The 25,167-nt window shown below is 40.5% G+C and overlaps 1 protein-coding gene across 4 annotated transcripts in view; it reads left to right on the top strand.

Moving 5' to 3' along the window:
• Nucleotides 1–25,167, top strand: part of wdfy3 (WD repeat and FYVE domain containing 3) — a 115,239-nt gene that overhangs the window by 20,828 nt on the left and 69,244 nt on the right. For all 4 annotated transcript variants that reach the window (XM_041999994.1, XM_041999992.1, XM_041999993.1 and 1 more), the window contains exons 2-11: nucleotides 4,026–4,236; nucleotides 8,561–8,684; nucleotides 9,403–9,512; nucleotides 12,338–12,562; nucleotides 13,003–13,195; nucleotides 15,631–15,817; nucleotides 15,899–16,065; nucleotides 19,761–20,240; nucleotides 21,422–21,532; nucleotides 24,894–25,087. In XM_041999994.1, coding sequence (XP_041855928.1) covers nucleotides 4,057–4,236; nucleotides 8,561–8,684; nucleotides 9,403–9,512; nucleotides 12,338–12,562; nucleotides 13,003–13,195; nucleotides 15,631–15,817; nucleotides 15,899–16,065; nucleotides 19,761–20,240; nucleotides 21,422–21,532; nucleotides 24,894–25,087 — 1,971 coding nt within the window. In that variant the 5' untranslated portion in view covers nucleotides 4,026–4,056. The remainder of the gene's footprint in view (nucleotides 1–4,025; nucleotides 4,237–8,560; nucleotides 8,685–9,402; nucleotides 9,513–12,337; nucleotides 12,563–13,002; nucleotides 13,196–15,630; nucleotides 15,818–15,898; nucleotides 16,066–19,760; nucleotides 20,241–21,421; nucleotides 21,533–24,893; nucleotides 25,088–25,167) is intronic.

Genomic DNA, 25,167 nt, shown 5'->3' with positions numbered 1-25,167 from the left:
TCCCGCAGTCATCTGTCGTTGTGTCCTTGGGCAAGACACTTAACCCTCCTTGCCTCCAGTGTTGGCATCGCTGGTGTATGAATGTGTGGATGAATGTTCGGTGATGGTCGGAGAGGCCGTAGGCGCAGACTGGCAGCCACGTTTCCGTCAGCTTGCCCCAGGGCAGCTGTGGCTACGCACGTAGCTTACCATCACCAGGTATGAGTGAGGAGTGGATGAATAATGGATTCACACAATGTAAAGCGCTTTGGGTGCCTTGAAAAGTGCTATATAAATCTAATCCATTATTATTATTATTATTATTAAAATGCCCATGTAATGCACCAGTATTAGCAGGACGGTGCCAACATACAGAGAAGCCTGCCGAGAGTAAATGTGTTTACTGAGGGGGCTTTTACCCTGAGGCTGGTTGGTCTGAATTCAGATTTGAGGAGTGTATCCACGTTGTGCTTTTCTCAGGCAGAAATCATCTCGATGAGGAGCTCGAGAGCGCTTCATTAGAAAAAGCACTGTTTCAGCTTGCATCTGTCTCATCACTTTTAACAGTGTTTCTCTCAACAATGCCAGACTGAAGATGTTTACCTTACACTGTCAACAGATGAGTAAAACTCAGAAATTGAGTCAGGAACAAGTGGTTAGAGTTTAGGGGTGATGTGGATCACTGCCTGGATCCAGGAATTGATTCTTTACTACGGGGAGATAGGGGTAACTTTGCCATTAAAGCTTCTAACTCACAATCATTGGCAACAAAAGACAGTGGCTTAACGGAGGTCTGTGAGTGCTTATTGTCAAAATATTTTCTATTTAAATGTCTGATTGAGCCCAGGAATAAAATTATAAATACATTTTAGCTTCATTTTGTGATTTAACATGAATGGAGATGATTATGTTAAATATCTGTGACATTGTCTGGCTTCTGATATGAATTAAATTGAAATCATAAAGTTTTAGAAATTGTGATATCAGCAAACATCAAATCATTTTCTAATGAAATCGATGTAATATATGATAAAACTTTTGATATACACCGTTAAACAAATGACCCCATGCAGCTTAACACCATATTTTTCCATCTTATACTGATTTTAAAGTATTTGCTAATGAACTGACCGTTTTGGAAACGATAACTGAGGCAGTTATTGATTTGTCCTGTTCTGTGATAAAGCAAGTTTCACTCATATTTGTTCTCGCGTGTCATTTACGTGTGAAGTTGGGGCGTCTTGTGCTCAGATCTGGATTCAGTTGTGAGTCTGTTGTTGGCTTTGCTAGCAAAGCTGACAGTAAGCTGAGAACAAGCCAACCTTTCAAGCAGCAGCACTGACTGATGATATGTCTGACATTTCCACATCCAGTGAGCATCTCATCTGTGTGAATCCCGCTTTAGGTCAGGCATCCTTGTTTTCCACTGAGGCAGGTCCAGTGCCTGATCCAAGCCAGTTTTGCTCCGGGCCAGGAAAGCTGGCTCTAGAACAGTGATTCTCAAACGTACCCCTCCGGACACTTGGAGACACTCCAGGGGGTACGTGAGAAAATAAAAAGGGAATAACTTGTCCTATATTTTGTATCTTCCTTACCTAATAGATCTGACTTTGGTTTGTATTATGAGGTGAGTCCGTTCAGGTGGTCAGGATAACTACACACATGTAGAAATATACACGTATGTGCATTTAAATTAAATAACTTTTAGATCTTGAAAAATGATCCTGTATTTAAATGTTTTGTGATTTTCTACATCCATTGTGATCTGGAAGTTGTAACGCGTGTGTAAATGAGTAAATATATAAATGTTTAAATATTTAAAATGAAAAAGAAAATTAAAATACACCTGCTCTAAAACCAGACTGAAAGCTGTTAAAATACTGATTTTATTTATAAATTATATCTGTAATGCAGAGATTAGAAAGAAAAGGTGAGCGACTGGTCTGTAGTTCATTAGAGACGTGGAGAGCAAGCAGATCTGCTCTCATATTGTTTAACATCTACGGGACCTGCAGACTTTTTGAGAGGACTGGAACTTAACTTTTAGTCATTTATAGTCACATTTAAACCCAACATTAACCTGCAAGTTTATAAATCTGACAGTCACTGGTTAAGAATATTCAATTATTAGAAAAATCTGTTTAAAAACCGTCTTTTTCAACTGCTTTTGAGTTACTTCTCACATCTCAAATAGGCCAGGCTTACCGCTGCCGTGGTCCTGTCGTTATAGATGTAACTAAATGCGGTGGTAACTTGAGAGAAGGTATATATGATGGAAAAATGTGAGGAGAGGGAAGTTCAGAGGCTTTTTTTTCCCTCTTTTATTTTTCTGGTGCACCCTTATTAGCTCATAATGTTGAAATGTGGGCAAAAATTAAAGGAAAGTGCTTTTCTTTCCTACATCCACCTTTTTGTGTCCCCATGAGGAAGGTTATGTGTGAATGCTAAAAGGAAGCATTTATTTTAGTGCATTTTGGTGCACTCTGCCAGCCTGTTGTTTCTGTTTTTATCACCGGATGTTTATCTGTGATGTATGTATGTATGTAAGCTCTTTGGTTGCTATGACATCTCCTAGCAACCAGCTAAAATAGTCTGTACAGAATTTGGCGTATGGAAAATACTACCAAATATGCTGAATATCGGGCATTCTCAGGGTAACAGAATACATTTAATATCAGTTGTTCACATTTATCTGTGTATTGTATGCGTTATTTAACCTCAAAAGTAAGTAGAAGTGAAAGTAGTCTGGACCTCAGCACAGACTGTTCAGATCAATAGATCTCATATCGTCCACAGTTCTTTTTACTTCATCAGCTGTTCAGCAGGCCAGGAAGTTTCTGTATTTAAAGACTAATATGACCAGGCTCAGCTTTATTTCCTTCCAACTATGAAGTGTAACGGGTTGGACGGGTTGGTCCTTCAGAGCTACGTCAATTCTTTGTCACATATTCATCACGTTGTTGGAAACATTGCTCAGAGATTTTGCTCCATATTGACATGACAGCATCACACAGTTGCTGCAGATGTTGGTTGCATCCACGATGAGAATCTCCTGTTCCACCACATCCCAAAGAGATGATTTTTAAACTTTGTGACATGGTGCATTATCCTGCTGGAAGTAGCATCAAAAGATGCTACACTTTGATCATAAAGGGATGGACATGGTCAGCAACAATACTCAGGTAGGCTGTGCTGGTTAAACCAGGCCATGTTGGTACTAAGGGGCTCAAAGTGGGACAAGAAAATAAAATTTCCACCACACCATTACGCCACCAGCCTGAACTGTTGGTCCAAGGCAGGATGGATTCATGTTTTCATGACGTTTCTACCTAATTCTGAGTCTAGCATCTGAATGTGGAGCTGAAATGGAGACTCATCAGACCAGCAATGTTTCTCCATCTTCTATTGTCCAGTGTTGGTGAGTGTGTGTGAATTGTAGCCTCAGTTTCCTGTTCTTAGCTGGCAGGAGGCCCCCGGTGTGTCTTCTGCTGCTTTAAGGCTGGACGTGTTGTGTGATCAAAGATGCTATTCTGCAGACCTTGGTTGGAACCAGTGATTATTGGACTTCCTTTTGCCTTTCTATCATCTCCAACCAGTCTGCCCATTCTCCTCCGACCTCTGACCAGACAACTGCTGCTCAGACCATCTCTGTAAACCCTAGAGAAGGTTGTGTGTGAAAATCCCAGTAAATACTCAGACCAACAACCATGTCATGAGGGCATCACTGATGCTCAGGTTAAACTTGAGCAAGTCGTCTTCATCATGTCTACATGACTCTATGTGTTGAGTTGCTGCCGTGTGATTGGCTGATTAGTTGAACAGGTGGACCTGCATTTCCACCTAGGCCAAAGTCATTCCTGAAGACCGCATGTTTTCTGTCATGTACGGCCAAAATGACCAGCTTTATTTCTGCCTATTTTCTCTACCATTGCTTTGTTTGACTTGGCTATAGAAATCAGAAGTTATTCAGTATTTAAACATAATAAAAGTCTCGTAGCTGTTCTGAGTTGCTGTGAGACGTTAAACCTTCTCTCTCCCCTCTGCAGGGCTGCCTTTGCCCTGACAAAGCCGCTCAAGATGAACATGGTGAAAAGGATCATGGGGCGGCCGAGGCAGGAGGAGTGCAGCCCTCAGGACAACGCGCTCGGCCTGATGCACCTGCGGCGCCTCTTCTCAGAACTCTGCCACCCTCCTCGCCACATGACCCAGAAGGAGCAGGAGGAGAAGCTCTACATGATGCTTCCTGTATTTAACAGAGTAAGTCACGCATCACATCCAAACATTAACAGATAAAGATCAACCGGCTCGCTCCCGCTCAGGCTACATGAGGCCGGCTCATGTTACAGCATGTTAATCACAAAACTGTGAGGAACTAAAAGCATTAAAGTTTTTAGTTTCTATATACTTGAAAATACTAATTTTTATGAGCGAGGCATGCTTTCATTTCCAGCTTTTTATTTAATCATTTTTACGGTATTTATTTTCATTTTTCTTGTTAATGGATTTAATAATTTCGTGCTGGAGGTCATGACTAAAATTATCAAGGTACATATTGTTTTAGATAAAATTATACTGGTTTTAATGTAGGACTGGGCAATATGGGGGATTTTTTTCTTAAGAACATATAATAAATGACAAAAAACTCAAAAGAAGCTTTTCTTTTTTTTATCATCTTTTCTGTGAGTTTTTGTGCATTTATATCAAAAGAGAAACTGAAGAAGCTTTAATACGAGCTTGTAAAACAAAATGCCAGCTGTATAACTACAAGCTCAGAAAACCTGGAAAATAAATTTCTGTTTTTTATTTATTTATTTTTTTTTAATGTATAAATTTAACATGTCATGCCATTAGAAAAAATTATTGGGACTGATAATACGAACATAATTTTCTTTATTCTTCCCTGTTTTTACATGTAAATTTTCCACATGGAGTCTATTTGAGTTTGTAGGCTGCTGTAGGTATTAGTGGTGCAGCTTTCTCCACTTTTTCAATTTTTTTACATAAAACAAAGTTTACATTTTATTTTTAAATCCCAGGTTTCATAAAAACAAATCATCATTAACACCAATTGTGACTTAATTGATCAAACAGATTTGTTACCCAGCCCGAGTTTTATGGTATTTGGTGGTATTTCTTTTTTCTGTTCATGGCTGAATGTTAACCACATTTTGCTCTGATTACAGAAGAATTACTGCAGACGATTGGCTTGTTTTTGGATTGGAGTGTTTTACTGTCATTAGAACTGTGCATTGTAGGAAAAAAAACCTTCCAAAAACATTTTAATGTCCACAGTATGTTGATCTTTGCCCCAAACCAGAAGCAGGTGTTTGACTGTATGGATTGTGATGATGACGTTTGTCTCCATTCATGTCTTGATTACTTTGTCATAGTCAGGGCTTCTAGCAAAGAGTCTACAAGTGACATCTGACTCCAGAGTTTACCTGAGGATGTGGAGGCTGCTGATCCTGATTTCAGACATTCCTGGCTTCCAAAAAAATGTTTACAGCTAAGATGGTGCAGCAGATTGTTTGAATTTAGGTCAACATCATTTTTAGTAACTAGTAGTTTGGTTCACATCTGACTTTTTAAAACAAAAGTATCTTTTTTTTTTGTATCACCTTCAACTGAAGTCTTAAATCTTCAATGAAAGGTCTCTAAAATGGTAGAAATACTTATCTAGATATTAAATGGAAGCTGCTGGCTGTATCAGAAATTGATGAAACCCTCACCTGAAACTGAACTCACAATCAATATAAGTAATTAACCCCATGACAGGATATAGGAAGCCTAAAACACTTCAGATGAGCAATAGGGAGTCGTCTCTGCTGTAAACCAGAGCTACATTTTAAAGGCTAACAGACATTGCTGTAGAAATTTTACTACATTGAAACTTAAGCTGTTCAAAGTTGATGTAGTTTCTCAAAACCCCCGTTTCCTCCAGCAGGTCTGGGTCGGTACGGGACGGTTTGGTTCGGTAAATCCACAGCCAAACGTACTTTTACCTGGTAGGCAGTGTATCGGCTGGATAGCGATGGACGCGTCAGCTACGTAATAGCATGGTGTCATAGCAACCCAACGCCTGCCTTAAATTATAACAAAGAACATGACAGAAACAAAGGAGAATGGTGGACATTTCTTCTTGTTTTGTGGTTTTAAACAAGAAGAAACCCACCGTATAGCTAAACCTGGAGCTGTTCCTGCTTTGTTCTTTCCACCAGTCAGTGGATTACAGCGTCTCAAGCTCCATCTTTTTGGGATCAGTAAAATTGGAACTGCAACAGAAGGGTCCCAAAACAGTGGGACGATTGGGGTTGTATATTCTGGTACCCTTTCCAGTTTTTGCCTGTGGAAAAACAAACAAACAAAAAAAATGCATCCCGATCCGTACCGGACCCACTGGCTAATGATTTGGGTCATGATAATCCTATGAGCTTGAATCGAAGGCAAGTTCTTCCAAATGAAGTCCAGTTATTTTGATATAAGCTCTTAAGGATTAAGCTTCTTTTTGCCAACATTACACCCAGATTTCTGTCATAAGCGTTACTGCCGAGGACCGTAATTAACAGATTCCCAGGTGTTTCTTTAGGGAACGTTTTCATTGATGAAGCACCACTAGAAAGAGTTGGATCAGTGAGAACTTACTAATTATCTGAATCAGGCTGAACCAGATTAACAAGCGGAGCAATAATGAAGAAATATACAGAGAAGCTTTAAATAAGATTATTTTTAAAATTATGATAAATTCTTTTTTTACCAGTATGAAAATCAAGTAGTTTCGGATCCAGCTGAGTCCAGTGGAGTGAAGTCAGCATTTCTAATATTTTTTTCATGTTGAAGTGATTATTCTAATTTCCTGTTTGTTTTGCAGCAGCGGCCTTGTTGAGGGTTCTTCTCAAACTGGAGTGGCTCACCAAGGGTCTCTTGACTTGTAATTACCTAACACTGGCTGTGATTCACTCACTGGTGGCGTAATTTATGTCAGAATTGAAAAAGAGGTCCCGGAGAGGCAGGACACCCAGGCCCACTTTCACGTCAGATTTACATGACGAGCCTGTTTATGAATGAAGTGCAGTTTATCATTGACCTGCTCGCTGTGTTTGATATATGCCAAGCTGCTTAGGTGTTGACATTTTTAAAGGTTTTTCTTTTCATTTTCCTTCATTCTGTTATGTTTGTCAATATCAACATAAATTTTAATTGTGCAGCACATTCGCTGCAACCCCAGCTGCTCAAAATGTTGTACAATAAAACAATGAAAACAATGACCAAATACAATAAAAACATGATGAAACACAAAAACAAAGTTAAAATTAACTCTAGTAGCTTAAAGTTTAGCACATTTAGCAAAACTTTCTAAACTGTTCAGTTATATTTAGAGCCGCTTCCTCTGACGGCTGGACTGGTACATCCTGTATCCATGTCTTCAGCTGGACAAACTAGCTACTTCCTTGACATCTCCTCAGTCGCTTAGCAACTGGTGCCGAACTTGTAAACAGTTTGCATTTTGTACCATCCCCTGCTGTAGCTGCAGCACATACATCATCAGTGTGCAGTTCTTTTCTGGTTGGCTGTCTCTCAGCTTTCTGGACACTTGGACATGGGTGTCCTAACATACTGATGGCCAGAGACATTTATTGTAGAGGGCTTCTACACTACAAAAAGTGCTTGTTTTTCCTGTTTTCATTTCCCAAACCAAAATGAAAAACCGGATAATAAATATTTTACAGTCTTCGAATAAAAGGATCCTCAAATAAAGAAACCATAACCAGTTTTTACCATAAAGTAATGCACAAAGTCTCTGAAACAGTTTGTATTAAATCTGATACAGTACATATGGCATTAAATGGTTAATAAAACCAAAATGATAAAGGAGAAGAGAGCCAAAACAAAAGATGGGAGCAGACCGCAAACCAGCCACACAATGAGCCACAGGATCTGGGCTGCTCCCCTAACCTAAAGTCCAAAGCTGACCTATGAAACCAAAACAGAAAACGGGACCACCGAAGACTCCCAGCTCAACTCTTAAGCAGCTAAACAAAGAGAAGTTGCAGCTGTGCAATGCTGGTACACTGCCCCCTCTTTGCTTTATAACCCCAGCAGAGTCGCTGAGTAGGAAACAGCGAGCAGGTTAATCAGTCACACAAAAATAAGAACTCCCACAGTGACGCAGGAGCGTGTAACAGAATCATTTTCCGATTTGCAGTCAGATCGAAAATGGGGAGAAAAAAGATAACGAGCGCCTAACCGACCAATTTTTACCATAAATGTGTGCTCGCTGCTGTTTGATGTGAGTTTCACTCTGATTTAAGATTTTATTTAACCTTTCAGTGCGATTTTTGATGCTCTCACAAGGAGAGAGGATTGGAAGCAGGATTATGTTTGAAAACTGGCTCTGTTTGAACCTGGTCATCACCATGGTAACTGATGCTGGACTTATAACCTGAGTTTCAGATAGGATCATCTTTAAAAAAAAAAAAAAAATCTCCATCCTTTCACTGATGCTGTTCCTGGTGCTCTTCCAGACAGCAGCATTAGTCCGATTCGGCCTTTATTTGAAACCAACATGGTCTGTTTGCTCCAGGTGTTCGGGAACGCTCCACCCAGCAGCATGACGGAGAAGTTCTCTGACCTGCTGCAGTTCACCACCCAGGTGTCTCGACTCATGGTGACAGAGATCAGACGGAGAGCCTCAAATAAATCTACAGGTAAGATTTGTTTGGTGTCTTCTAACAGATTCTGTGTATCTCTTCATGTGTGGGTTTTTGTTTCCTCCTAATTGCCTGCATGTGTCGTACTTTACGGGCGGTTAAAATCTGGGATTTTTATAGTTTTATTTAACTGATGCAAACATTTTTCACCTTAAATAAAAGATCAAGGAAATGTGACTTTAATCTCTACCGAAAGGTGAGCCAGCAGCATCTCTTTGCTCTGGATTTCCTCTCACACATCTACACACACACTCATACACAAAAAGCTGAAAGTCTGTGGTTTCTCTTTATCGCGTTTCTCCATCTCTCCCTGGTCTCTGGCTGAACATATGATGTGTTGTTTTTAAGCAGACAACAGCTCCTGTTTTGTGCCTTTACAGTCTTCTCCAGCTGGTCTCCGGGCCTCTGTGGACTGAGTCAGTAGTTTGACTCATGCTCTTTAATGACGATGCAGCACAGAACAAAATGTTTTATTTTGGTCCAAGCAGTGAGCTTCTAAATGTTTCTTCAAGTGGGCTGGATTTCTAAATGCATGTTTATTTCTAAAGGTTACAGATGACACAATCTAAGGAAATCCAGCTACACTCGTTCCCACATCAGATCTTTATCTTATGATGATTATATCTGTGTAGTTGTTCTGGAAAACATCTGCATACATCAGAGAGCTGTCACTCTGCATCTGTGTGACTGGACGTTCATCTGTTTGCTTCTGCAGAGGCAGCCAGTCGAGCCATAGTCCAGTTCCTGGAGGTGAACCAGAGTGAGGAGGCGAGTCGTGGCTGGATGCTTCTGACCACCATCAACCTGTTGGCTTCCTCTGGACAGGTGGGTTGAAAAATGCAGCCTCAGTGTTTCCCACCTCAACCGCATTACTAAAAAACAAATGATGTGGTTTTAATATTTGGGGGTTTTACATCGATTGACATCAGTTTTTTCCATTCAGGTCAAAGTTTTAGTTTATGACCAAAGTAAGGATTTTAAGATTGAATAAAAACCATGTTAAGTTGCTGACAGAACAGCACAGAAAGTACTTTGTAATATCTTTTTCTTATAAACTGAGCAAACATTTCCCAAGTTTTCTAAACTGTGATTGCCTGCTTGATGTCATGTCATGATGTCATCAGATGTTTTGGACTGTAGGAGGGTCTAATTTTCTTCTCTGATGACTCAACATTTCCCACGAACAGCTTTATTGGCTTTTTGAACATTTTCAAACAATAACATCAAGTCAAGTTTGTGATTTTTCTGTATGCGTCTGCTCAGCAAACACCAGTGTCGTAACACGGCAGCTTCCTGCCGTTTAAGCGCACGGAGCTGCAAAGGTTGGACACTGAGCTGTTGTTTTTGTGGCCAGCAGACTTCTTTTGAACTTTCCAGACTGGATTTCTTCAGAGGTCTTGTGGGGAAGGTTGCTGTCAGCTGCCTGGCAGCTTTTCCTGCTCTGCTGCGCAGAGAAATTCACTGTTGTTCAGTTGAACACTCCTCCGTCCAGACATGAGACAAACCCCCTCCTCACGCTGCCTTTCTGTGCTTTGTTCATTCCTTTTACAACCAGAAGTGTACATACAGTATGTATGTATGTATATGTTATACTGGCAGGAAATTAAATGGAGGATATTTCATTGGACCTTGAGATGGACTGGTGACCTTTCCATAGTGTACTGTGCCTATCTCCCAGTGCCAGCTGGGAAACGCTCCAGCTCCACCATGACTTTGCATGGGATAGACAGGTTATAGAAATGGATGGATGGGTTGTTCATGTATTTTTAAATTAAATTGATATTTTTCTAAGTGGTTTTTGCAGGACCACCAGAAACACTAAACAAGTCACGATGTTATGCCTCTAAAATTTTTGTGTGAGTTGCCTCCAGCCCAGGTTGGTTTTCCAGTTTTATCGCAGCCTGTAGTGTTTAGGACAGGATCTAGACCAAATTTTCAGATTTTTAATTTAGTTTTTCCTTTCAGGTGCCGGATGAGCAGCAACTGGTGTAACGTAGGCTTAAAACAGGAGTCAATAGTAGAATAAGACTGGGCCAGTTCTTTATGGGACCTGCTTATCCCACAGATACATTTTCCTTACAAATATGGCTCCATTTAAATAGGAAATAAACAGGCTTCCCAGTTAAAATAAGATTTACTGATTGATATAGTTTATTTTAACAAATGGTTAAAACAGATCATCAGAAATCAGATTTAACAACAAATAAATAATGGAAATAATGGAAAAAAGTGACCTACATGTTAAATAATAGGGATGAAAAGAAGTTGGTGGTGTGTAGCTCTAGTGGTTGATGTACAGAAGCTGCAGCTCCTCGGTGCAGCCGGTTCGAGGACCAGTCTGGGCCCTTTGCTGCAGGTCGTTCCCTGCTCTCTCCAACCCGCCTTTCCTGTTCATCTAGTGTTAAAGTAGAGACCACTAGAGCCAAAAAATAAACTATTAAAAAGAAGTAAAAAAGCTTATTAAATCATACCCCTTTTTATGTGCATTGTTCCATTTAACGTAGATCAAATATGAAGCAGGGGGTATTTATTAGTCAGTGTAATAGTGTCAACGGTGCTTCTCTTGACTGAAACAGACTAAGGCAGACTTCATATGAAGTTTTGTTATTGGAATTTTTTTATTTTGGTGATTGTATTTACTGTATTTATTTAATGTCTGATGGTTTTTAGGATGTGCTTGAGCAGCCGTTGTAAAATTTCCCTTCTGGATTATTAAAGTTGATCTTATCTTTAAATGTCACCCTTGTCCATTAAAAGTTCTGGCCCAAGGCATCGACTTGTATTCACAGAACATATAAACTAAAAGGAGGAAAGTGATAACCTTCCATCCTGTTCCAGAAGAGACGAGCTTCAATTGATTTCTTTTCTTTCTCTGGTGTCAGACTGTAAAACCAAGGACTCTTCATGCAGTCCCCCCCTCCACCCCCCTCTCCACCCATTAACCTGACGTCACCTCGCTCCCCCTCATCCTTCACTACTGCTTTTTCTTCCCTTAGAAAATAAAATAGGTTTGTTTGTAGCTTTTTCTTTTTTTATGAGACACCCGTCACGCTCTGGATTTTTCTGCTTGATTTTCTTTCTGATTGACTCTCCGAGCTTAAGGCTGCACACCTCTTTGGTTGGATGTACCACAGGTGCTGCTTCTGTCTGCGCCTCCGTCTTTTATCCTCCCCATCGATCAGCTGAGAGGAGTGAATTTGAGTGTGTGTGTGTTTTATTGTTGTATATGGGATTTTATGTGTGTGAGTGAGAGGGAAAGTGAAGTAGTTGAGCTGCTGTGAGTTGTGTATGTGTGTGTGTGTAGGAGGCAGTGTTTCATTATCTGAATCATTCGCCTCAGCGAGCACAAACCCCATCTCTTTCTACACCTCTTTCCTTTGTTATCAAAGCACACACACACATGCAGAGTATAGCTGTTTAAACACACAAACACACACTTCAGGCCATTAAAACAGCTCCTACCCGTCTTTCCCTCACAGGAACTCTGCCGTGACTCATAACTCGACAAAAATACCCATTTAGCCGAGTCAGTCTAAAATCAACATTTTACCTGTTTTTGTTTGTCCAGTCCTTCGCCTCACACGGACTCAGATACACAAACAGCTGAGTAAAGATTTGTTTACTTGTTATTTTTATCTGCTCCTTAACAGAAAACCGTGGACTGCATGACGACCATGTCTGTTCCGTCCACTCTGGTCAAATGTCTCTACTTGTTTTTTGACCTGCCCCACATGGGCGAGGCCCCCGTCGGCCCCACGCCACAGCCCCCGCCACCACCGCCACCCAGCCAGGAGAAAACACCGGGGCAAGGCCACATCCAGCCGGAGGTGCCCCTGGCTGACCGCAGGGCACTGCTCCAGAAAGTCTTCGTCCAGGTAAGAAGATAAAACCAGTCTGTTAAGATTGCCTTCTCTTTAATGTACAGGCGGCTTTCAAAACTTTGAAGATAACCTTATAAAAGCCAAAACGTCTCTTTTTTTTTTGGGTTTGATGTTTTGCTTTTAAGCCGTAAAGTCACTGGGTTGCTTGCTGAAGATGTTTGTGTGAAAAGGGACGGCGTAATAAGCATGTGCTTCCAACGATACCTATTGATCAGCTTATCAAATTTTTTCTAGTTTTATTAAAATTTTTTTTAATGCTAATCAATAAACAGCTTAAATACTCAGAAAAAAGACCAATGAGAAACAATGACACAATAATAAAAGAATGAGACAATACATTAAAACTGTGCTTCATACGGGGGTTTATCTTTACAATGACTTTGCGGTGGTTTATTTTCAGAAAGACTTAAACAAACTTGCCTTCTTGTCCTCAGATCCTGGTGAAGCTCTGCACCTTCGTGTCTCCGGCGGAGGAGCTGGCCCAAAAGGACGACCTTCAGCTGCTCTTCAGTGCCATCACCTCCTGGTGCCCCCCTCACAACCTGCCCTGGAGGAGGAGTGCCGGGGAGGTGCTCACCACCATCTCCAGACATGGCCTCAGTGTCAACGTGGTCAAATACATACATGGTAAATATGATTGTCCTCATGTGTCGAATGTGTGAACTAACAGGGTTTATCAGTCATTTACAATGATCATGACTGGACAAGAATATAAGTCTGCATGGCATTTAGGCAATTTAAATACTATTAACTTATCGGCTGTTGAACTTTTTTGTGTGATTTGTGCACACTTTTAAGGGTGCACATGCAGTCATCCCTTATTTCTTTCCATTTTGCTTCCATGCACCCAGATTTTCTTGTAACCTTTTAAAGAACAACAGTTATTCAGACTTTCTGAAGGTCTTTAAATGTTTTTATTCTGACATTTGGCTGCTTTTTCACCCATTTTTGGTCCAATCCTTCCACCTGACTATTTTCAGAAAATTTTTCCTTTTGTTTAGGTTTGCTAAACTACTTAAAGTAGCACTTTGTAACTTTCTGACCTTAAAAATATGTTTCAGACTGGACAGAAAAACTGTTCTGGGTATACATAAGGATGAGCCATGGTTTCCTAGCAACGTCCCAAGACTGAGAAACCACATTTCACATCTCTTTTTTCTAGCTTGGACCGTCTCTTACAGCATCTCAATTTACGGCATCACGTCTTACACTAACAACTAGATATCAACACACTGGCCATTTTGAATGTGCACTATGGCTAATTTAGCTAAGAAACACTAGAAGACGCTACCAGAGGAAGCGAGAAGAAGAAAGAGAGAGAGGGACAAAGCAAAAGATAAGACAAGAGTCAACAAAGATCTGACTTCTACTGGCTGGTGAGATCTCAGAGAAGAGACTGGATGCTTGATGGATGCTGAATTAGCGGCCGTTAGGGCGGGCCTCCATGAGAACAGGAGTTGTTTTTTCTCCAGACATTGGGCTGCTTTTTAATTCATTTTCTGTCCAGTTCTCCTACCTGACCATTTTCAGAAGACTTTTGTTTCTGTTTAGGTTTGCTTTACAGCCCATTTATGCTTCCTGACATGTGTAAATAGCGACGTCTGTTTCAAACGTTGTCATACGTCGCCGTCCCCATACTTCCATGCGTGTTTTGCATCGCCACGGTTGTTATTACCTCCACTGGTGGGCAGGGCTAAGTTCAGACTTCACTCCCACCAGCCGACGTCAGTTTCAGACACCGTTTGGCAGCAGTAATGCTTCTCTATAAAGTTGTTTTCAACTGCCCAACACGCCCTAAACATTCATATAAATTCGTTCTTCTACGGTTGTTGTACTTGCTTCATTCTTCTTCTGCTTTTTCCCCCCCCCCACTTCCTGATTCTCTTCTTCTCTGGTTTGTTTCTTTCGCTGGTCGCATGTCAGCTATTCTGCTCAGCACTCCACTCCCAAAAAACATACAACTTGGCAAAGAACCAGCTTTAAATAGTTTTTAAATTGTCTTCATGTATTTCTGTTACTAGCAGACTGTTGTAAAGACATTTCGTGTGTTCATATTTCTTCTGAATCTACACAAAATACCAAAGATAGCACAGTTGGACAAACACGAAATTGTATTTTTCAATTCAGCTTTATTTGTATAGCGCCAGTTTAAGACAAGGTCAAGGCACTTTACAGACATAAGTAAAACAAATCCACTTAGTCCAGTTTATGATAACTGCTCCTACAAGCCATCTCTTAACAAATAATGGCCTGCTGAGGAAACCAACTGATTGTGTCCAATCTTACAAAACCAACAAGATGATTTCCTCAGAGCTTTTAGCTAAAAAACTCTTGCATAAACCAGCATGTGTCAGCTTAGCATGAAGCGTGTCCTCTTGGGGAAACTGGACAAAGACGTGTCAGATATAAGATAAATAAATATATCTACAGTGTCTGAAATCCTTAAGAAACATTAGAAAAGAAATCCAGTCAAATCCTGACACAGAGCGACCTTAGAGATGCAGCTTTGGTTGATTCAGCTACAGTTTGCTGCAGACTCATCAGAAATGGTCTCCATGGGAGAGGGGCTGTAAGAAGCCATTCTTTAGGAAGGAAAACGGGAGAAAAGGCTGAGGTCTGAAAATCAGAGGCAACAGGTCTGATGGAGGGATGAATCCTCCCCAGAACCTGAAGCTCAGCATTACTGAAGCAGTGTAGGATCATCTGGACAGAGAACGGAACATAAAGAAGAGCTTTGGAAACTCCCTTAAGAAGCCTGGAGAACTATTCCTGAAGACTACTAAAGCTTGAATAAAGCTGTTTTTATGGCAGTATCTAAAGAAACAAGGGAGGTGGATTTTTAACATCCAACTGCAACACGGACTTCCAGAAATAAGCAGCTGGAAAGCAGACCTGAAAATCTGGTTTAAACTAGCGAAGCTCCCAGTGTCTGCTTCCCACCTGCTGCATGTTCATGATGACGTATGACTTCCATGCACTCTGTCACATGCTGCTTCACCTCATTCCTCTCAAATTCTCCTCTCTTTTCCTTACTTCCTCTCCCCCAACCCTTCCATTTCCAGAGAAGGAATGTCTGTCCACATGTGTTCAGAACATGCAGCAGTCGGACGACCTCTCCCCGCTGGAGATTGTCGAGATGTTCACTGGCCTCTCCTGCTTCCTTAAAGACTCCAGCGGCGTGTCTCAGACCCTGCTGGACGATTTCCGGATGTGCCAAGGTTACGCCTTCCTCTGCGACCTCATGCTCAGGTACAACTCAGCTCTCTATTCCTTCATCTCTTACTGGGGTTGTTCCTCAGAGTTGGATGAACCAAGTTTATTTGTTTTCAGACTGGAACAGGCCAAGGAAGACGAATCAAAAGATGCGCTGAAGGACCTGGTCAACTTGGTCACTTGTCTGTCCACGTACGGTGTGACGGACCTGAAACCTGCCGGTCTGACTACAGGAGCTCCCTTCCTGCTGCCTGGATTCATTCTCCCTCAGCCATCTGGGAAAGGTACGCCAATTCCATAACCAAGCTTTTACATTGTGCATTCACACCTACTGGCACAAAGTAAACAATCCTCGTAACCAGGCGTCTTAAACACAAACTTCAAATGGCTCGTTTCCATAAGCAGTACCAAGTAATGGAAAACTGAAGTATTGTACTCACATACCTACATTTTCGAACACATTCACCTACATTAATGCATCTCTTGGCTTTATTTTTTGTACAGTTTTACTTTTTAATGACTGGTTGACATAGACTCGATGTAGGTTTTGACAGCAGCAGCTGGAGAGCCTGTGAATACTGTAGTACTCTACAACAGTGGTTCCCAACCTGGGGTCCCCCAGAGAGCACAGAGGGTCCCCGAAGCTTTGACTGTTCAGAGCCAGTGTGATATAAATTAAAACCATGTCCACACAGAGACAAGTTGAGCTGTATTTGGTGTTTCATTCACATAGAACCAGTGTTTCAGGAGCCTGAAAACACGAGTTCCATGACATGTCTGAGAAATGTCACAGTGCAGATGAAAAAGTAAGGGTTGCTAATTACCTTAGCTCTGGTTTTATCAAAGGAAAGGAGTTATCAGAAAGCATCATTTATGGTGAAGAGAAGTTAATAGAAACCAGATCTTTTAAAACCAAAAAAAATTAAATCAAGGAAACTGATATGGATAATTTTTTTCTATATCATCTTGTTCGACGTACAGCTTCACTTTCTGAGCTCTCTTCATTTTCACTGCAAAACACCTCCAGTAACACAGCTGCTATGCGGCATGTTTAGTGGTGCAGCAGTGAAAAAGGTCCCCCCTCAAACAGCTTCCCACTGTGCCACATCTTTGCTGGTTAAAAGGGAATCTTGTTGTGTGAAGTAGTTACAAGTAACTTGCAGAAACCAGAAGTCAGAACAATCTGGTAAAATAACTTATTAGAAAAATTCCCCCTAATGCCTCGACCCCGTTCTGAGTAGCTTTTAACTTGGCCCAGTTTTTTAGGATTGGTTTCTGATTTTCCAAACAGCAGGTAAGAGACTGACTGCAGCAAACTATTGTACCTTAATTATTACAGTTAATTAGACCTTTACTACATCATAATGTCCATAATTTTTTTTTCTGTACAGTCTAATGGCCATAAGACTGATTGATCTTCCTGGAGATAATTTTACATGAAGATGATGCTAAATTATCAAAATAACTACACTGATCTAATATTTCATTGTATGATTTTTCTGTTATCAGCCTCCTACAAATATTCCATAAATAGCAATCTACAGAGGTAATCGGGGGTAAAGTAACAGTGAAGGCCAGTCCAGTAATTTCTGATGGTAAATCTGCCTCTTACATCTACAGAGTAGCCCAACCTTGTTTTACCAGAAGCTCTGAGACAGAGAGGAGTTTCTTTTTGTACACCCCACCCGCCGTTATCTCCCCGCCTGATCTTAATCTCTGAAATGACTTTGATGCTCGGCTGATCCCCGGGAGCTTAACCTGTTGACAGACACCATGACAACTCTGCTGCTTGTCACGCTGCAGGAGATGAACGCCTCAAACCTCTTGAATTCCGACGGCTTCTGGGAAATCCAGAGATGCTTTACTGGTTTGTCTGTGGTTGCACATTTACCTCTGAACCTGTTTCACAAGGCATTTTATCTTGTTTCTAATTCTTTTACACACAAACACAGTTTTTGTTTTGTTGTTGTTTTTGTAATTGAGTGCCTGATTTTATGCACAGAAAGAAAAAACTTCTGTTTACCCCCTAATGAGACTTCCAGCTGTGCAGAAAGTCATTAACAGAAGCCTTCGTGGTCCGGGGGTCCGCTTACACGCCTAATTAATCTGCCACATTTGTTTAACTGCTGGGTGTGATTCAGTAAATATTTCTGTGTTAGTTTTTTACTGTGAGCTCTTGCAATGCCCCCCATGGCAAAAATAATATGATCATCACGCTTGGGGATGTTGATTCTGCTCATTTATTTAAAAAAAAAAAAGACAGTTTTGATCATCAAAGATTCTGGATCACCTCGTAATAAACATTTCTCAATGGAATGCCTGCAAAAGTCAACATCTGCAAATGAATCAGCAGGTAGAAGATAGATTATGCAGAGCCGCGATCCCAACATGAGATCTGTCAGTAGAAACAATGGGAAGGATTATAAAATGTCTTTAAAAAGATAAATCGGCTCAATGTGGGAAAATATGTTGGTTGTTATAAAGAAAATAGGAAATTTGTAAAAGTTAAACATACAGGTAGAATAAGAAAGAATCCAAAATCTAAAGAAACATGCCTGAAAATTAAAAAGTACAAAAGTGATCTATCACTGACGCCTGAACAGACGATAGGAAGAAAACGAGGTTACAGCCATTAATGATATGAGGCTGATGTCGGGTAAAGCAGCAGAAGGCGGTAATTACCTCTAAAGTTTGGGAGGCTTCAGCTCCATGGTGCAAAGCTACTGAGCTATAAGACTAGATTATTATATTATATTATATTATTATATTATATTATATTATATTATATTATATTATATTATATTATTATTCTATTCTATTCTCTTCTATTATATTATATTATAATAAATTGAAAAGAAAAATACTTTTTTAATCCCAGTAAGGAAATATTTATTTTACTTGAATCAAATTTATATTGTTTTATTTTAATTTTTTTTTTTTTTCACTTAATAATTTTTATTTTATTTTGTTTTTTGTATTTTAATAAATTATTTCTATTTAAATTATTTAATTTAATTCTACTTTATTTCATTTAGATCATTTTTAAATCTGTCTTTTTTAAGTCTGTATCTCAAAAGGAACTGCATAAGTAAATTAGCTTGAGGCTAAATTTGGCACAATGCATCAAATGCCAACATTTATTTCCTAAGTTATACATGCTCATTAATAAACACAGGGGAAAAAAATTAAGCATTTATAAATGCCTTTATTTTCTTATTTTCTTCTTTAATTTTTTTTTAAATTACAGTTTTATAAAAAAATAAGTGATATTTTTTTTAGAAAGCGGTGAAACATAATTGTTTGTCATTTCTTGTGTCAGAAACCTGAATGATCCACCTGCAGCGTTTATTTGTACCAATCATATTTTCTAGTTGTATACAGGCTAAAAAGTCAAATAAAAAGTTGTATTTGACCGAAGATCATTTCCCATCCTGATGTTTCATTATGACGGTGAGATGACCACATTCATAACAAGGACAAGAGAATCTAGAGAATAACTTTAGACCTCTGCTGTTGACTGTGGGAGAAATGTAGATCATGTTCCAGCAGAAACATCATAAATCAGACCTGAAACACCTGCTAATTCAGCACAATTTTCTCTGGATTTCTGATGTTTCATCATGACATAAATTATATAACCGGTGCTTTCAGCAAAAATGCTACATAAACATGAGATGAATTATCTATCCTTTGTTTCTTCAGTCTTCCTCTACGGTTCGTGTTGTTTGGGTTTAAGACCCTTCAGGGCGTTTTATGTAACATCCACCAAAGTCATATGTGGTTCTACAAATGTGTCAGCTGCTTCCTGTTGTTCTTTCTTTAAATGTTTAGTTGCTTTATGCATCTTCACAATCTGCTGCATATTTCCTTAAACATTCACATGACACAAAGCGGAGCATTGTCTCCATATTACTGAATATTGTATTTTTTTTTCTCTCTTACCAAATCAGTCTCCTCTGTGTTCTGTTCTTTCCACCAGGTCACACCGTGCGTAACATCCAGGCCTTCGCCGTCCTCCAGAACGCCTTCCTTCGGGCCAAAACCAGCCGTCTGGCCTGCATGCTACTGGACGCCATCGGAAACATCTACGCAGCAGATCCCTCCAACTACTTCATCCTGGAGTCGCAGCACACCCTGTCGCAGTTTGCGGAGCGCGTAGCCAAACTTCCTGAGGCCCAGGCCAAGTACTTCGAGCTGCTGGAGTTCGTGGTCTTCAGCCTGAACTATGTGCCGTGTAAGGAACTGTTCAGCGTTAGCATGCTGCTCAAATCCAGCACGTCGCACGGCTGCAGCATCACAGCCGTACGGACGCTGCTGAAGCTGGCCAGACACGACCCGGTGTTCAGCGATGTGCTGCGGGAGGTCGGCCTGCTGGAGGTGCTGGTCAACCTGCTGCACAAGTACGCTGCCTTGCTCAAAGACCCGGCTTCGCAGCAGCAACCACAAAACAACGACCAAGGTGACGCGCTCCACTCTTATTCTGGTTTTCTTGTATTTGTGATTCCTGGGAATATTTTTCTAGGCTTCATGCACGACGGTATGTTTGATGGAGAATCATCCAACTTAGCGATGATACACATTTGATATTATCAATGGATCCCTTTTATTATTTTATTTATTTATTTTTTTGTCCCAAGTGGACTCTGAGGAGTCTGGATGCAGGACAGGAGTCTCCACAGCCCACATGCATGCATATACTGATCTTTTCAGGCTATGCATACTCATGCATTTAATGATTTGTACATGCTGGAGCCTTTTTGAACAAAAATGATCACATCTGTGAGGCTGAAGGTAAAAATCTTTGCATAAAATGTTAATGTTTGTGCAGTTTGTGATATGCGCATGCGTAAATTTATTTTGTGTTCTTTTACTTAGTACTTGTGTGGATTTAAACGCACATTTGCAAGTAACCAAAGTTACTCTAAGTTTACTTATATTTTCTCTCCATGTGATGATACGATGCAAAATTCAAATACAAACTGTTCAGAATCAAGTGTTTGCAGAGTTGTCTTAAGCACATTTTTAAAGTTTAAGTGTAAAATGTTGATAGATATAAATTTAAAAATGTTAGCATTGATAGGAAAATATTGATGCACATGCACTGTTTCTGCATTAAAACAAACATGAACATACAACCATTTACCCAGTTGAATCAAATTCCTCAAGATCATGTTTTTTTTTCCTTGTATACCGCCATTTGATTGGTTGTTTACTCTTTCACCTCATCAAAATTCCTTATATCATCATCCATCTGTTTTTATTACACATCTACAAACCTGGTAATGGAAACAAACCAGATGCACATTTTCTTTTTAGCAGCTCTTCAATTATGCAATAAAAGCTGGGCAGATTTAGAACCAAAGATCACTTGATTTCTGTAGAAACATGAGCTTAAACCACCGAAAGTGCCAAGATTCCCTTTAAATAAATGGCTTTTTTTTTGTTTATGAATGACTATTCAAGTCACTGAGCTAAATTTGAAGTACCATAATCCCATTTAAACTGGAGCTTGACTTGTCTTTTAGATAGTTTTGTAATTACAGTCCTGTTCTACCACAGTTGTATCACAGTGTGTATGCAACACACTCATGACGCAACTAATACTAACCTCTCGTCTGTTTGTTGTCCCTCTATATTTAGCCGACTGCAAAAACAACACAGTAGCAGAGGAGCAGAAGCAGTTGGCCTGGCTGGTGATGGAGACACTGACTGTTCTCCTGCAGGGCTCCAACACCACCAACACTAATGCAGGTAAACAAACAAACACACTTTGCAGGCGCCTGCTGTAAACAGCAAAGCATTTGGATTTGATATATTTAGATCTTTAGTTAACAGAAATTTTCCAAAGCAATTTGGTAACAATAAGCCACAATGAAGTCTTTTACAAAGCCAGTGTGCAGCAGCAGGTGAGTTAAGTCTGGTACACATAACGATTTTTGGGCTGTTTTTGTCCTGATTTTGACTCTTCTCAACCTCGGACGGCAAACGTCCGATCATCGTGAGATGTCCCTGTACAATTATCATTTGGTCTGTGGTGTGTTAAGAGCCGATTTGTCCCGATAATCCGCTCCGAAACAGGTCGTAGCCAACAATTGGGAATATTGAACATGTTCAATATTTCAGAGCCGATTTCTGAGGAACAGCGACGACTCGTGCATTGTGACTGCGTGGATGGCGACGTGGTACAGAATGTAGCCAATCAGAGAGTGAGCTTGCTGGGGAACAAAGAAGTAAATAAAGTCTGTGTTCACGCCGTCTCAGTCTGGTATTTTTTTACAGTTCTGGCTTTTTCTGTTAACAATAGTCCCAAGACCACCATCATTCCCTTGTCCTATAAATCCTCCTCCATGCTGGGTGTTTTTTCCGGTTGATACGATGTTTCTTCTTTGTTTTTTTCCGGTTGTTGCTGTGGTTCTTCTTCTACGTTTCGACGTTTGTCCGGCTCGGAGGACTAGATTGTAGATGATTTGCTGGACAGCATCGTCATGTGTGTGATGTTCTTTGATTACTTTTTTGGAGCGCACCACACACACACAATACGATCAAAACTGATTTTTTTATCTTCACATTTAAGGTCTCAACCAGATAAAAATGTCATAAGATTAAAACAATCGTGTGTGTACCAGGCCTTATTCAGTGCTGTGCAGAATCAGCATCATTAAAAAGGGACTCAGATTGTGATGCAGGACTTTTGATTAATGAAAGCTGGTGGCACCAGATGTTAAAATTTCAGTTTTGTGGTTGATTAGCTCAGCTTGACAGTCCAAGCTCTCATTTGGTTTTGCATATATCTGTAGAAACAAAGTGTCCTCACCTTAACACTCTAGCAGCTCCAGAGCTTTGACCTCTGACCTTCCTGTTGAGGTGAAAAGGAAATTTTCCTCCAGGAATCAAATTATGTCACTTAAAATTCATGTTTGTGTGTGTAAGGGACAAAAATCTGCCCACACACAAACGTATGACTTCCTGTGAACGTTAGTACAGCAATTTTGTCCCCACGGGTCCAATTTGACTTTATTTAGGTTACTTGTAACAGACGACACTGAAGACCCATAAATTCAGCCACAAAGCTGAAATAAGCGTAAAATGGAGTAGATTTATTGAACAGAAGTCTGAGTGAGGACGATGGTGAGCAGAGGACTCGGGTGACAACCTGATCATGTGGGAAGGAGATACAGGTGCAGTACAGGTTTTCTGCAGAGTGTGTATGTAACACAATGACAGGAGGAATGCAGAATCACAGCTTGAATTTGGGACACTGAAAAACTCCACAGCTATCCAAAATCCAGATATGTGGTCAATAAACTGGCAATGGTCAAACACAGGAAGGCAGATGTCATACTTAACAAGTCGATAGGTGAGAGTTGATGAATCAGCGAATGGGTCGATGTCCAGATATCTGGAAAGCAGAAGAGGTCCGTCGTGGGTGAAGTAAGGCCAGGAGAGAGCAGCCCAGGGATGTGAACTTGAAACAAACAAGACTAAGGAAAGAACACTTGACATCTACTGGCACAAAGCTGTCGATGATCTGGCAGAGACTGAAGAGCTGATGCAGTGCTGCGCACAGCTGGGACAAGGAGACAATTAGACAAAGCCCAGGTGGGCTGAATGAGGCTGATTGGTGAACAGAGTCTGCATGAATAACACAGCGAGAGAATGTGAAGTGAAAACATATTAAACACAGACATGGTAGAAATGTGAACCATGCCTGTGGTGGTGGTTGAAGTGGAGGTAAGAGGCTAAATGCATTCTGCCAATGAAGCGTCTCCATGAGCAACACAAACCAATCATCTGTGTGTGTCTCAGCTTTAGAGATGTGGTGAGTCAGAAACAACCAGCTGGCAGCTCAGACCTCCTGGACCTGATGATGACTGCTTGCTTTCGTCAGAAAACACACTGTGTGTGATATTTGTAACACTTCAGTCTGAGGACTTTTACATTTTACAAATTAAACGCTCAGCTGGCGGTGGGACCGAGTGAGACCTGACATGAGTAGAGAGACGTTCCCTGGCAGCGCTGAAACTACGATCATTTAAAAAGGAAAAACGTTTTAGATTCTTCAATAGATTTAGATGAATATTGCCCAATGCCGTTTGTGGATTGATGAAGTGTATCTGAAAGAAAGATGTGCTTGTAAACTTCATGGATTTGTCAATTAAATTAATCCTGTAATCAATAAATGGACATAAATTGCTGAATGACTTAATATAGACGGATCAACAAATGAATGTTTTTATTCTGTAGCTCATTTGAATTTATTTAAAGTTGAAATTCAAAACTAAAATTCACTTCGTTTTCCAACTCAGTTGTTTGATATAATAGCTTAAGAAAAAGAAATGGCTGCCTCGTGTTTACTTCCTTTATTAAAAAAACGCTCTCCAGTTGTAACAAAATTAACTGAAAAAATAAATGAACGATTAATGCTCGATCGGTATGTTTTTCATTAGCCTGAAAAGGATAAATGAAAGATTTTACATTTATTTAGTAATCTTTATTTTTTGTGGAATCATGGGAATCCTTCCCCGAGCTGCCACCTTATTGTGGTGGAGGGGCTTGTGTGTCCCGGTGATCCTAGGAGCGGTGTTCATGCCCCTGGTAGGGTCGCCCAAGGCAGGCGAGTCTCTAAGTGAGGGATCAGACAGCACGGCTCAAAAGGCTTGGTGACAAGGGCCTTCCTCCTGTCTTTATTAGTCAGTATATATTTTACAAAACACACCAATATGATTCCTCTGCTTTTAACCCATCACTAGTTACAGTAGGAGCAGTGTGCTGCCATTTTTCCAGAGCCCGGGGAGCAGTTGGGGGGGTTGGAACCCACATTGGGTTACCTCTGTTGCCAGCCTGGGGAGGGAGGGAGGGAGGGATGGATGGATGGATGGATGGATGGATGGATGGAAGGATGGATGGAAGGATGAAAGGAAGGAAGGAATCAGGTGAAATAGAGAAATGAGCTTTGACAAATGTTACCTGACAGGGAAATCTGAATTCTGTTGTGATTTTCTTTTACTTCTTGTGGTTTATAAAATTCGACCAACCTGTTTCAGCATCAGTTTGACTGAGTTATGCAAAGACTGAACGTGACTCCATCTTCTGGCTCTGTTTCATCTCTCAGCTTTGTTCAGAGAGTTTGGCGGCGCTCGCTGCGTGCACAACATCGTCAAGTACCGTCAGTGTCGGGAGCATGCCCTGCTCATCATCCAGCAGCTCGTCTTGTCGCCCAGCGGCGACGACGACATGGGAACGCTGCTGGGCCTCATGCACTCGGCACCTTCCAGTGAACTGCAGCTGAAGACGGACATACTGAGGGTAACAGCACATTTACTTTTTTCATGTTCTAATTTCGGCTTAAACTAGCTCTATGTTTATATAAGTTATATAGCCAAGAA

This window comes from Melanotaenia boesemani, chromosome 11, assembly GCF_017639745.1.
Source record: "Melanotaenia boesemani isolate fMelBoe1 chromosome 11, fMelBoe1.pri, whole genome shotgun sequence".
NCBI lineage: Eukaryota > Metazoa > Chordata > Actinopteri > Atheriniformes > Melanotaeniidae > Melanotaenia > Melanotaenia boesemani.
The sequence above is the reverse complement of the archived record's forward strand: the minus strand, read 5'-3'. Positions and strand labels throughout refer to the sequence as shown.